The sequence below is a fragment of the Nerophis ophidion genome, linkage group LG12, assembly GCF_033978795.1.
Source record: "Nerophis ophidion isolate RoL-2023_Sa linkage group LG12, RoL_Noph_v1.0, whole genome shotgun sequence".
Classification (NCBI taxonomy): domain Eukaryota; kingdom Metazoa; phylum Chordata; class Actinopteri; order Syngnathiformes; family Syngnathidae; genus Nerophis; species Nerophis ophidion.
The window spans coordinates 14,481,081-14,494,833 of NC_084622.1; the positions used below are offsets into that span (position 1 = coordinate 14,481,081).

A 13,753-nucleotide genomic window follows, 5' to 3' on the forward strand; every position below is an offset into this window, starting at 1 on the left:
GGTATCGATACCCAAATTTGCGACATTGCCCACCCCTAACGCACACGACTGCAAAGCATACTGGGTGACACAGAGTACACTAATGGTTGTGATACAAACAATTTTAACACTCTTAGTAATATGCGCCACGCTGTGAAGCCACACCAAACAAGAATGACAAACACATTTCGGGAGAACATCCTCCCAGTAACACAACATGAACGTAACACAACAAATACCCAGACTCCTTTGCATCCATGACACATCCTGACCATTTTATACACCCCGCTAGCAGCAAACCCCCCCGTGCGTCTGTAAGGTGGGCGGGGTTGGGGGTCGCGGGGGTGTAAAATATATTCAGGATGTGTCACGGATGCGAAGGATTCTGGATATTTGAATAGAATAGAATGAACTTTATTGTCATTATATTTGCATATAACGAGATTAAAGACTCCAACTTAAGGTGCGGTAGTGGGAACAAATACGGGGTGAAATAAATTACATAAGAGGTAATAAAGGAAAAACAATTGAAATAAACAGACTACTATCCCAAAAAAATAATAAGCAATTCTGTACAATATACAAAACACTATAGAAGTACAAAATACAAATACTGTACAATATACAGAGCAAGACAGGAGTACCGAAGTAATAAATAACAATCAGTGACGGACGTATTGCACTCGAAGGGTTGTAATGCACAGTAGGGTATTAGGGCATTATATTGTATAGGGGTGAATTATTATTATTATAAGTTGGAGTTCAACATGGTGACAGCTCTGGGAAAGAAGCGGTCTCTGAGCCTGTTATTTGTTGTGTTGCGTTGCGTTGCGTTTATGTTGTGTTACTGTGAGGATGTTCTCCCGAAATGTGTTTGTCATTCTTGTTTGGTGTGGCTTCACAGCGTGGCGCGTATTACTAAGAGTGTTAAAATTGTTTATATCACAACCATCAGTGTACTGTGTATCACCCAGTATGCCTTTCAATCTTGTACGTGTGATAGAGGAAGCTATATAAAACATGTTGCTGGACTAACAATCGGTTTATACATGTCGAAGGTGTCAAAGGCAATAGCTTCACAGCACGCCCTTATTCTTGTCATCAGGATGAACACCATTGGATATTCGCGAGAACGTTACCGGCTCCCATTGTCTTCTTTAAATTGTGAAACTGGTTTATGTAGCTCTTTGAGTGGTAAAGGTGGCCGACCTCTGATGTATTTCAACGGGCGGGCGGTTGCGGTTCTGATAAAATGTCGGTTTGGGTGGATGATGACTTTGGTGATGCGGTTGCGGATGATATAATTGCCTATCCGCGCATCTCTAGTCCGTAAGTCTTTGCTGTGCTGGTCCTGCAGCTCAACAGGAGTGGAAGTAGTGTAGTTTGCTCCATGGCAGCTGAGCTCAAAGCAGCAAAGCCAGCCGGCCAATTCCGGGCCCAGTTCAGCGTGCATGTGGAGCAACAGCAGCACTAATCCGCCAGCATCCTGTTAAAGCGAGACACTGACAGACAGGTCAGGATGCTGCGTGCTAACCCGACAATGAGGCATTAGCAGCCACACACACACTGCCTCCTTTATGCTGCAGGAACATACTCCAGTTCACCTTCTGCTGCGGTCATCCATGTTATTACAGTCCCACACCGGGTTGAACATGAACTTATCAACAAAGATTCCCTCACAGGACCATGTGAAGGGAAAAGAAGCGAGACTCGAGCATCACTCGACGTTGACATGTGGTGACTTGTCATTGGAGTTCACTGGCAATTAGACACATCCGATAATGTGTTCAGTTTCAGTTCAGTTCAGTTTATTTTCAGTCTAACAAAAACATATTCAAACATGAATCACGATTCAAAAATGAATAACATGACCGAAACAGGCAGAAGCAAAAAAGCTTATATGCCCAACATAACATTTTTTACATTCAATTAAGTTACCTTTTCTAATAATTTTGTAATACAAAAAGAAATATAGTCATTCAGCATTTACATTTAAGTTGCCCTTTAACAAATACAAAAATATGTACTTACACATATGCACTTTTTTGTAAATAGATAAACATACATACCTTCTAAATCCAACATTTAACCAAACAAACATACATTTCTAGTTCACATAACTTTTTAAAATACATTGTGACATGTTCTTTTTGAAATGAAATACCGAGTCACTCATTTTTATTTCTTTACCAACAGAATTCCACAAATTAACACCGAGAACAGATAAACATCTACGTTTAACAACTAATCTTGCTTTTGGTAAAATAAACTTAGATTCGTCTCTTGGATTGTATTTGCTGGTCTGTAGAGAGAAGTATTTTTGAATTCCTTCTGGAAGAGTATTTATTTTTGCTTTGAACATTATCTGCGTTATTTTATAATAAACAATATCTTGAAATTTCATAAGTTTTGATTGAACAAATAATGGACGGGTATGGTCATAATACCCTGCTGTGTTTATTAGCCGTACAGCTTTTTTTTGGAAGCAAAACAATATCATTAATTATGGTTTTAAAAGTGGTTCCCCAGAGTTCTACACAGTATGTCATGTATGGAAGTATCAAAGTATAATAAATTGTTAAAGAATTATAATTAAGTAATTCATTAGTTTTATACAAAACACAAATTGTTTTTGATATTTTTGTTTTTATATAATTTACATGTTGTCTCCATGATAATTTATAATCAATTATAACTCCCAAAAACTTAGTATCAAAGACACGCTCAATTTTATCTCCATTTATTTTAATATTTACTTCATTAGATACCTCAGTTTTGGTACCAAATATCGTAAATTTAGTTTTAGCAATATTAAGTGATAATTTATTCATATCAAACCAGTTTTTTTAAGCACTGTCATTTCTTGTTCTATTTTTACCAAAAGTTCATTAAAATGTTTTCCGGAACAAAGGATGGTTGTATCATCAGCAAACATAAAAAATGTTAAGAAACTTGATGCATCACAAAAATCATTACTGAAAATTGTAAATAACTTAGGACCAATTATAGAACCCTGAGGAATTCCACAAACTATATTTTTGAATCCAGATATTGGATTATCCACCTGAACACATTGTTTTCTATTATCTAGATAGCTCTTCATCCAGGACAGAGCTGGCCCCGGATGCCGTACTTATCCAACTTATTTATTAACTGTCTGTGGTCAATGGTATCAAAGGCCTTTTTTAAATCAATATAGATGGCTATTGTAAATTCATCATTATCCATAGCAGTACTAACCTCCTCTAGCATATGCATTACTGCATACGTAGTTGTTCGATTTTCCCTTTTCCCTGTCATGACGCAGAGTCGAACCCGCGTGCGTCTCTGCTGACAATCAGACACGCCCACGAGCCTGCAGCCTATCAATAATCAACACACCTGGATTTGATGAGAGGGGAGCAGCATAAAGACCAGCAGACCCGAGGAACCTTTGCCAGAACGTCGCTAACCTTCCAGTAAGCATCACGTCTGGTATTCCCTGTTTTCCCAATGATTTTCTCGCCCTTGTTTTGCTCTCCGTGTTTTCCCTTGGTTCAAGTCCTTTTGTATTTCCTCAGTGACTCCCCTGTCCTCCGTGATTGTGCCTTGTCACCCAACTCCCATCTGGATTCCTGACTGCTCTCCTCGATCCACGACCTCCCTGCTCGGACCCAGACCACGCTGCCCTGCTCTTGGATAACGACGAAAGATACAAGCAACATTTACAGACAACAACCCTTGGTAACATTTACATATTTAATATTACACATAGTCAAGACTCATTCACTTTGAGTAGCATACACACGCCATCAAAGGTTTTTAATAAACCTTGTAAACCGCAGTCCTGCCCTGGTTGTCGCCTCCTTCCCTTCTCTAGTACATATAGTACATAGTACATATTATTTCTTTTTTTTCCATAGTCATATTTGAAATAGCCAGTGTTCCATCTGGTACTCTGTTTATCTTTTCCCTATCTCCTGACCGATGGTACACTGTAGACGACTTTGTGTTCGGAACTTCCTATCGCTTTCTGGCTCCAGCTGAGGATGACAATTGATAAGTGTATTCGCTCTGTAAGGGAGTGGGGAGGGCGAGTGGGGTAGTGAAAAGGCAAGACTTCCGTAGTATTGTCAGATCAATTTGGGCGATGCGATTTGAATGTGTTGTTCATTGATTTGTCTCCCAAAGCTTTGGAATAAAATGTCAAGATACCTACTCTCTCAGGGATTCATTTAAAATCAGCTTATGTGTCATCAAACGAACTTGGTGGTGACCAGGAGCTTAAAATTCCCTCTGAGGAACATCTGGTCCGAACACAACAATCTTGATTTGAAAAAAATATTAGTATTATTTTAATATTTTAAGTATTCATATTCTTCAAAAGGACAACATTAGATTAGGGTTGAAATGAAAATAAAACATCATGATATAAAGCATTTGCCTAATTCTTTCACAGACATTTAAAGTGACTGAATGTATAAAATAAAAAAAGGCTTTATATCCCCCCAAAAAAGTGGTAGTATTCTTATAAAAAATCTTGTTAAGATCATCAGGACTCCTCTTCCTCCTATTCAGGAGATCGCAAAAAGCCGCTGCCTGACCAGGGCTCAGAAAATCTGCAAAGACTCCCCCCGCCCCCACCAAGGACTGTTTTCACTGCTGGATCTCTAGAAAGAGGTTCCGCAGCCTCCGAAGCAGAACCTCCAGGTTCTGTAACAGCTTCTTCCCTCAGGCCGTAAGACTCTTGAACGCATCATAGTTAAATTAACCCCTCAACTCCCCCCAAAATGGATTAACTCGCTGGAATAAAAAAGACAATACCGTACTTGAATTTCTGCAGAGCATATAGTATGCGCCTGCCTTGAATTAATGCCGGGTCAAACTCGCTTCCCAACATAATTAGCGCATGCTTAGTATTACCGCCTGGTCAAACTCGTGACGTCACGAGTGACACTTCCCCCGTCATCATTTTCAAAATAGAGGAGGCTGATTTCAATACCGGTACTTTGAAATCGCATAAAGGGAAGAAGATTAACAGCTATTCAGTAGGATTTAAGGTCCAAGCTTACATCACACTCAAATTTTTACTGCACACATTTGGTAAGTGCCGGAGTGAGAAGATGTTTTAAAATAATTAGCGCATGCTTACTTTTACCGCATGCCTTTAGTAAGTGCAGGAGTGAGAAGAGGTGTTAAATTAATTAGCGCCCCGGCGGCAATTTAAGGAAATACGGTAACATACATCCACAAATGTGGATGTATGTGCAATATATTTATCTGTACAGTAATCTATGTATTTATTTATATATATTTATTTATTTTATATATGTATTTATATATATTTATTTTATACATGCGCCTTATTGCTTTTTTTTTTTTATCCTGCACTACCATGACCTTATGTAACGAAATTTCGTTCTTATCTGTGCTGTAAAGTTCAAATTTGAATGAAAATAAAAAGGAAGTCTAAGTCTAATTGTTTAAACTATTCATATATTGTTTTAAAGGACCACAATTAGACTGGGTTCAAAAAATATTCCTTTGAGAAATGAAGGCTGCACAACGTCCATTAGGGTATCCCTCAACAAGTTGCTACGTTAGACGTCTTAAACGCCATTAACATTCTGTCTCCAGCATCGTCACACCAATTAAGGAAGGTGACATTTATTAAAAATGCCTTATGTAAGCAAGTGTGCTTTAAGCGCAGGTCAGTGTGCTCCCCTTGTAGAACGCAGAGTGAGGCCTTCATGTCTTCTCACATGCGTGAAGATGCTCGCTTGCTCGGACGCAGCCAGAAAGAAGTATGGCTGAGCAGACCACGCTGACCTGCTTCTGATGGACTGCCTTTAAGCACGCACGCACACACAAACACACACACCTACTTCTGGAAGCTACTGGGAGCTCCAAGGTAAGACTGGAGGGAACGTCACCAGAGAGGGGCTGCAGGTTTAAAGGCCTACTGAAATGAGATGTTCTTATTCAAACGGGGATAGCAGGTCCATTCTATGTGTCATACTTGATCATTTCGCGATATTGCCATATTTTTGCTGAAAGGATTTAGTAGAGAACATCGACGATAAAGTTTGCAACTTTTGGTCGCTAATAAAAAAGCCTTTCCTGTACCGAAGTAGCAGACGATGTGCGCGTGACGTCACGGGTTGTGGAGCTCCTCACATCTGAACATTGTTTACAATCATGGCCACCAGCAGCGAGAGCGATTCGGAACGGGAAAGTGACGATTCCCCCATTAATTTGAGCGAGGATGAAAGAGATTTGTAGATGAAGAAAGTTCTCCTTGCCCACTGGGTGTGAGTTTTCCTTGCTCTTATGTGGGTTCTTCCGAGGATGTCGTAGTGGTTTGTGCAGCCCTTTGAGACACTTGTGATTTAGGGCTATATAAATAAACAGTGATTGATTGATATGTATGAGAGTGAAGGACTAGAAAGAAAAAAAAAACACTATACAGTGAGAGCGATTCAGATGTTTTTAGACAAATTTACTAGGATAATTCTGGAAAATCCCTTATCTGCATATTGTGTTACTAGTGTTTTAGTGAGATTATTATGGTCGTACCTGTACCTGTCCATGACCTGCCTCTTCACCTTGCCATTTTGGATAACGACGAAAGACACAACCAACATTTACAGACAACAACCCTTGGTAACATTTACATATTTAATATTACACATAGTCAACACTCATTCACTTTGAGTAGCATACACACGCCACGTATTCATCAAAGGTTTTTAATAAACCTTGTAAACCGCAGTCCTGCCCTGGTTGTCGCCTCCTTCCATTCTCTATTACATAACATAATGGCTTTTTTGACGATATCCGACATTGTCCAACTCTTAATTACCGATTCCGATATCAAGCGATACCGATATACCGTATCTCCTTGAATTGCCGCCGGGTATATAGTATGCGCCTGCCTAGAATTACTGCCGGGTCAAACTCGTTTCGCAAAATAATTACATGGTTGTACCTGTACAACCTGAAGGTCGGCCCAGCACCTTTCTTCAGCACCAGTCGACGGGTGGTGGCGATGCCCATTTTTGCCCTTTGCAAGGGAGCCTCTTCAAAACACGATCTTTCGAAATGATCGCTGCATAATACACTGTACTTTGTGTGTGTGGTCCAATCCAACCGTGTTCGCTTGACCGCTCTGTTCCATAGTAAAGCTTCACCCTCATCTTTCAGGAATGTAAACAATGAAACACCGGCTGTGTTTGTGTTGCTAAAGGCGGCCGCAATACACCGCTTTCCACCTACAGCTTTCTTCTTTGACGTCTCCATTATTCATTGAACAAATTGCAAAAGATTCAGTAACACAGATGTCAAAAATACTGTGGAATTATGCGATGAAAACAGATGACTTATAGCTGGGAACGCTGCTGGAACAAAATGTCCTCTATAATACGTGACGTCCCGCGCACGCGTCATCATACCGCGACGTTTCAGCAGGATACTTTGGCGCAAAATTAAAAATTGCAATTTAGTAAACTAAAAAGGCCGTATTGGCATGTGTTGCAATGTTAATATTTCATCATTGATATATAAACTATCAGACTGCGTGGTCGGTAGTAGTGGCTTTCAGTAGGCCTTTAATTAAAGGCCTACTGAAATGAGATTTTCTTATTCAAACGGGGATAGCAGGTCCATTCGGTGTCATACTTGATCATTTCGCGATATTGCCATATTTTTGCTTAAAGGATTTAGTAGAGAACGTCGACAATAAAATTCGCAACTTCTGGTGCTGATAAAAAAGCCTTGCCTGTACCGGAAGTATGTGCGCGTGATGTCACCGGTGTGAGGGCTCCTCACATCCTCACATTGTTTATAATGGGAGCCACCAGCAGTAAGAGCAAATCGGACCGAGAAAGCGACAATTTCCCCATTAATTTGATCGAGGATGAAAGATTTGTGGATGAGGATATTGATAGTGAAGGACTAGAAAAAAATAAATAAATTTAAAAAAAAGCGACGGCTCCGGGCGTCGGCAGTGTGAGCGTTTCGGATGTAATTAGACACATTTACTAGGATAATTCTGGAACACACCAGTGCCTCGGAGAGAAGCCGAGGAGCCAAGCTCACAGATGCTTTTTTGACAGCTACTGCAGAAGGACGAATAATCTACTGATGTCTCCGGTAAGATATATATATATCACAATTTTCCCATTCAAAAACATGCTGGTTGACAGAGAAACATGTTCGCTTGACCGCTCTGTGTTAAAGCTTCACAACAAACAAAATAACACCGGCTGTGTTTCGGTGCTAAAGGCAGCTGCAATCCACCGCTTTCCACCAACAGCATTCTTCTTTATAGTCTCCATTAATAATTGAACAAATTGCAAAAGATTCAGCAACACAGATGTCCAAATTACTGCGTAATTATGCGATGAAGAGACGACTTTTAGCCGTAAGTGGTGCTGACCTACTATGTCCCCTCCAACCAATAACGTCACAAACACGTCATCATTCTGTGACTTTTCAGCAGGATACTTTGGCGCGAAATTTAAAATTGCAATTTAGTAAACTAAACCGGCCGTATTGGCATGTGTTGCAATGTTAATATTTCATCATTGATATATAAAATATCAGACTGCGTGGTCTTTAGTAGTGGGTTTCAGTAGGCCTTTAATTAAAGGGGAACATTATCACCAAACCTATGCAAGCGTCAATATATACCTTGATGTTGCAGAAAAAAGACCATGTATTTTTTTTAACCGATTTCTGAATTCTAAATGGGTGAATTTTGGCAAATTAAACGCATTTCTGTTTATTAGTCTTTTTAACGATGACGTCAGAACGTGACGTCACCGAGGTAACACACCTGCCATTTTCATTTTCACATTACAAACACCGGGTCTCAGCTCTGTTATTTTCCGTTTTTTCAACTATTTTTTGGAACCTTGGAGACATCATGCCTCGTCGGTGTGTTGTCGGGTGTGACAACACTAACAGGGAGGGATTCAAGTTGCACTACTGGCAAGAAATCTGCCGCCAGACCCCCATTGAATTTGCCAGAGTGTCTTTACATTTGACCGGCAATGCTAAGACAGACATGGCACAGAGATGTATGGATAACGATTAAGTCAACGAAATTACAAAGGTGAGTTTTGTTGATGTTGTTAACTTATGTGCTAATCAGACATATTTGGTCGCAGCATGACTGCCAGCTAATCAATGCTAACATGCTAAGCTAATCGATGCTAATATGCTATTTACGCTAGCTGTATGTACATTTAAAACTAGATACCCACATTTAATGCGAAACAAACCCTTACCAATCGACGGATTAAAGTTGCTCCAGTGTCACAAGATGCGAAAGTCCTGATCGTTTGGTCTGCACATTTTACCGGCGATGCTAATAAGGCAGCCATGCTATGGGCCAGTTCATTAGGTACACCCATGCTATGGCCGAAAAGCGTCAATAGCTATTCGCTCAATAGCTTCAATTTCTTCTTCAATTTCATTTTCGCTATCTGCCTCCATACTCCGACCATCCGTTTCAATACATGCGTAATCTGTTGAATCGCTTAAACCGCTGAAATCTGAGTCTGAATCCGAGCTAATGTCGCTATATCTTGCTGCGGTAACCGCCATGTTGTTTGTATTGGCAGCCCTGTATGACGTCACAGGGAAATGGACAGTCGCATCGCAAATAGCGAAAATCAAGAACTTTAAAGCTTTTTTTTTTTGGGATATTCCGGGAGGTGTAAAATTTTGAAAAAAACTTCGAAAATTCAAACAAGCCACTGGGAACTGATTTTTGTTTTTAACCCTTTTGAAATTGTGATAATGTTCCCCTTTAAATCTACAATATGGGCTTAAAAAAACAACAACATTTAAATTGTCCTGTGAATCGGATTTTCAGCGGATTAGCTCAATTGGTAGAGTGGCCGTGCCAGCAACTTGAGGGTTGCAGGTTCGATTCCCGCTTCTGCCAACCTAGTCACTGCCGTTGTGTCCTTGGGCATGACACTTTACCCACCTGCTCCCAGTGTCACCCACACTGGTTTGAATGTAACTTAGATCTTGGGTTTCACTATGTAAAGCGCTTTGAGTCACTAGAGAAAAAGCGCTATATAAATATAATTCACAAATTCACGTATGTGTTATTGAGGGAGAAGTACTCACACAAGGAAGTGGTAGAGGAAGCACTTGAGTCCAGCCGGTCTCTCCAGGAAGTTATAGACGTCCCCCTGCATGCTGGTCTTGACGTACGGCCGCTGGAAATCCTTCTGGTGGTGACGTAGCCAGCTGGAAGGCGGCAGAGGTGGCGGCGCCTGGGCCACGGACGGCTGACCGGGCACAAGCTGCAGCGCCGGGTCGTCGGCCGCGGGGACGCCCGATCCATCATTCCCCGCCGCGGGGTCCCGTTCCATTGAGACGGGAGAATATCGGCCTCCGATGGGACCGGCGCCGGCCGGACAAGGGTCAGCGTCCATCTCCCGGTCCAGGCTGAGGCTGGTGCTGGTGTAGCCGTTGGGGCCGTATGGTGCGAAGGGCCCCGCCAAGCTGCTGCCGTAGTCCCGCTGCAGGTGGCAGGTCATGTGGAAGGACCTCGCTCGTCGCTCCCCCATCAGACTCTCAGCGTCCCTCGGGTGAGAGCAGGTGGAGGTGGTGTTGGTGTCGGGGGGGTGGAGGCCTAGAGAGGCATGGCTAGCTTCCTGCTGCGGATGAGCGCTCTCTCTGCAGGGCTGCCAGCGCATCCATGCCTGCAGGGAAGGAGGCACATGAGACCTGGAGATAGTGGCACTGGAACAAGACAAGACCCCCTTCCTACATTTTACACTGGACATGCAGACTGTAAACTACCATCTATATCAGGGGTCGGGAACCTTTTTGGCTGAGAGAGCCATGAAAGCCGAATATTTCAAAATGTATTTCCGTGAGAGCCATATCATATTTTTTAACACTGAATACAACTAAATGTGTGCATTTTTAAGTAAGACCAACATTTTTGGAGTACAATAAGTCTTTTATTCTTTTTAATAACATTGTTATTCTGAAGCTAACCAATAATAAATAAAATGTCATGTCTGTTGATCATGTTTTTGTTTGGCCATGTGCTGTTTGTCCTTTGAACTCTTTAAGTTCCGTTTTTTTTCCACTCCCTTGTCTGGTTTCCTTGGTTACTCATTTTGTCCACCTGTCTCTGGTGGACAATATGCCCGCTCACCTGCTTCCCGAGCACTAATCAGAGGCAGTATTTAAGCTCGTCTTTGCCAGTCAATCGCCCTGGCGTCAATGTGATCTTTTCTTGCTCTATGCTGACTTATTTCATGCCTTTCCATAGTTTCGTGCTTCATGCCATGCCAAGTAAGTTTTGTTTGATTTATGTTCATAGTCTGTTTATGCGTTAGATTGGTTCCTTTGCCCAAGGTGTGCCTCCACTGTGAGCGATTTTTGTTTGTATCTTTTTTTAGTTAAAATTAAATCATGTTTTTACCTAAATGCCATGTCCCAAGTAGTCCGTCTACCTTCCTGGGGGAACGACCCTGCAGCAAGCTGCGACCCCCCTATCGTGACTTAAATACTTCTTACCATTAATGCGACTTCTTAAACAGGTGCGGTAGAAAACGGATGGATGGATTTAAATGCATGAGAATGTTTTATATGTTGCACGTTATTTTTAGCACTGTGATTACCAGCGAAATTATTCATAATTATCGTGTTAAGCAATCTCAGCTAAGATTTATCTGAGAGCCAGATGCAGTCATCAAAAGAGTAACATCTGGCTCTAGAGCCATAGGATCCCTACCCCTGATCTATATCAAGGGTGTCCAAAGTGTGGCCCACAGCTAATCGTTTACCGGCCTGCTACACATTCTGCAAAAATTGCAAAATTGATACTATTGCAAAAATTTAAAAAAGCATTTAAAAAAGTGGAATGAGGTGAAATCTAATGAGAAAAAGTGGCACTGTAGCTGCCATGCAGGCAGTTTTTTTCCCCTTTTGTCTGTATTTTCTTTTTTTTTTCCATTACTCAAAAAAAGGACAAAAAAATCTATGTTATAATGAATTATTACTTAAAAATTATCACTTTAAAATGTTTTATGTGGAAAAAATATTGGTTGCCATATAAAAACATCAAAGTTTTGACAAAAGAGCATAAAACAAACAAAATAATATTTCAAACTTAAAATCGACAGATATATTGGAAGTTGATCTTGAAATTTAATGGTTGAGAGTAAAAAAAACTAATAAACACGTATCACTTTATGAGTGGAGAACCTTTCGGATCTCAAATATATGTAGTAGGATTTTTTTTTTACTTTTCACTGTGATTACTCAAAAATATTAAATAATTAAACCAATGGTGTCCTGCATTATTGATCTTTGAGGGCTTTAATTGTTAAATAAAGGAACTCTCCTGAAGGAATCAATAAAGTACTATCTATCCATCTAAATACTGCATACTTCAGTTTCACTATAAAAAACAAAGTTGTCTTTGACAGAAAAGGCGTAAAACCTTATTTGTTTTACTTTATACCAACCTCAAGTTGATATAGAGATTTACTGTAAGCAATAAATAAAAAATAATAATAATAATTTGACTTATTTGTAACATTTTAGTGACTGAGACCTTCTATGCTCCCCAGGAGCCCTAAGGATTAAAAAAAAAAATCCATATATTTTGTTATGGTTTGAAAATAAAAAATATCAAAAAGCCATGCTTAAATTTTTCCGTGTGCGGCCCTCTGTGGAAAAAGTTTGGACACCCCTGCATTAAGCAAAAATGTCACTGAAATCAATACAGCACCTCTTTAAGTGCATTCTTTTTCCCAGTTGGAAAGACAAAGTCGGACGATAGCTTTTTGTTTGTTGCCTTCCTCGTTATTTTGTCCGTATTTGGCCTAAAAGCTGAAATATTCCCACAAAAAAACATTTGAAATCATCACAATCCTAGTTTGTTTCTCCTGATTAGTGTTACTTAGCAACACTCCACACCTGCGAGTCGCTAGCAGAGACCTGAATTGTGTGTGTGTCATCAAACTTTTGACAAAAGAGCATAAAACAAACAAAATAATAGTTCAAACTTAAAATTAAAATCGACAGATATATTGGGAAGTTGATCTTGAAATTTAAGTGTTAAAAGTAAAAAAACTAATAAAAATGTATCACTTCATGAGTGGGGAACCTTTTGGATCTCAAATATATTTAGTAGGATTTTTTTTTTAACTTTTTACTGTGATTACTCAAAAATATTAAATAATTAAAATCAATGGTGTCCTCCATTATTGATCTTTGAGGGCTTTAATAGCTAAATAAAGGAACTCTCCTGAAGGAATCAATAAAGTACTATCTATCTACAGTGGGGCAAAAAAGTATTTAGTCAGCCACCGATTGTGCAAGTTCTCCCACTTAAAATGATGACAGGTCGTTAATTTTCATCATAGGTACACTTCAACTGTGAGAGACAGAATGTGAAAAAAAAAATCCAGGAATTCACATTGTAGGAATTTTAAAGAATTTATTTGTAAATGATGGTGGAAAATAAATATTTGGTCAACCATTCAAAGCTCTCACTGATGGAAGGAGGTTTTGGCTCAAAATCTCACGATACATGGCCCCATTCATTCTTTTCTTAACACGGATCAATCATCCTGTCCCCTTAGCAGAAAAAAAAACCTAAAGCATGATGTTTCCACCCCCATGCTTCACAGTAGGTGTGGTGTTCTTGGAATGCAACTCAGTATTCTTCTTCCTCCAAACACGACGAGTTGAGTTTATACCAAAATGGATACATTGATGATAGAGTGGAGGATTGGGAGAATGTCATGTG

General features: G+C 40.1%; 1 protein-coding gene across 4 annotated transcripts in view; it reads right to left on the reverse strand.

The window, feature by feature from the left end:
- The window catches only part of kcnq1.2 (potassium voltage-gated channel, KQT-like subfamily, member 1.2), a 508,250-nt gene that overhangs the window by 489,933 nt on the left and 4,564 nt on the right, over positions 1-13,753 (reverse strand). For all 4 annotated transcript variants that reach the window (XM_061916862.1, XM_061916861.1, XM_061916860.1 and 1 more), the window contains exon 2: positions 10,102-10,682. In XM_061916862.1, coding sequence (XP_061772846.1) covers positions 10,102-10,676 — 575 coding nt within the window. In that variant the 5' untranslated portion in view covers positions 10,677-10,682. The remainder of the gene's footprint in view (positions 1-10,101; positions 10,683-13,753) is intronic.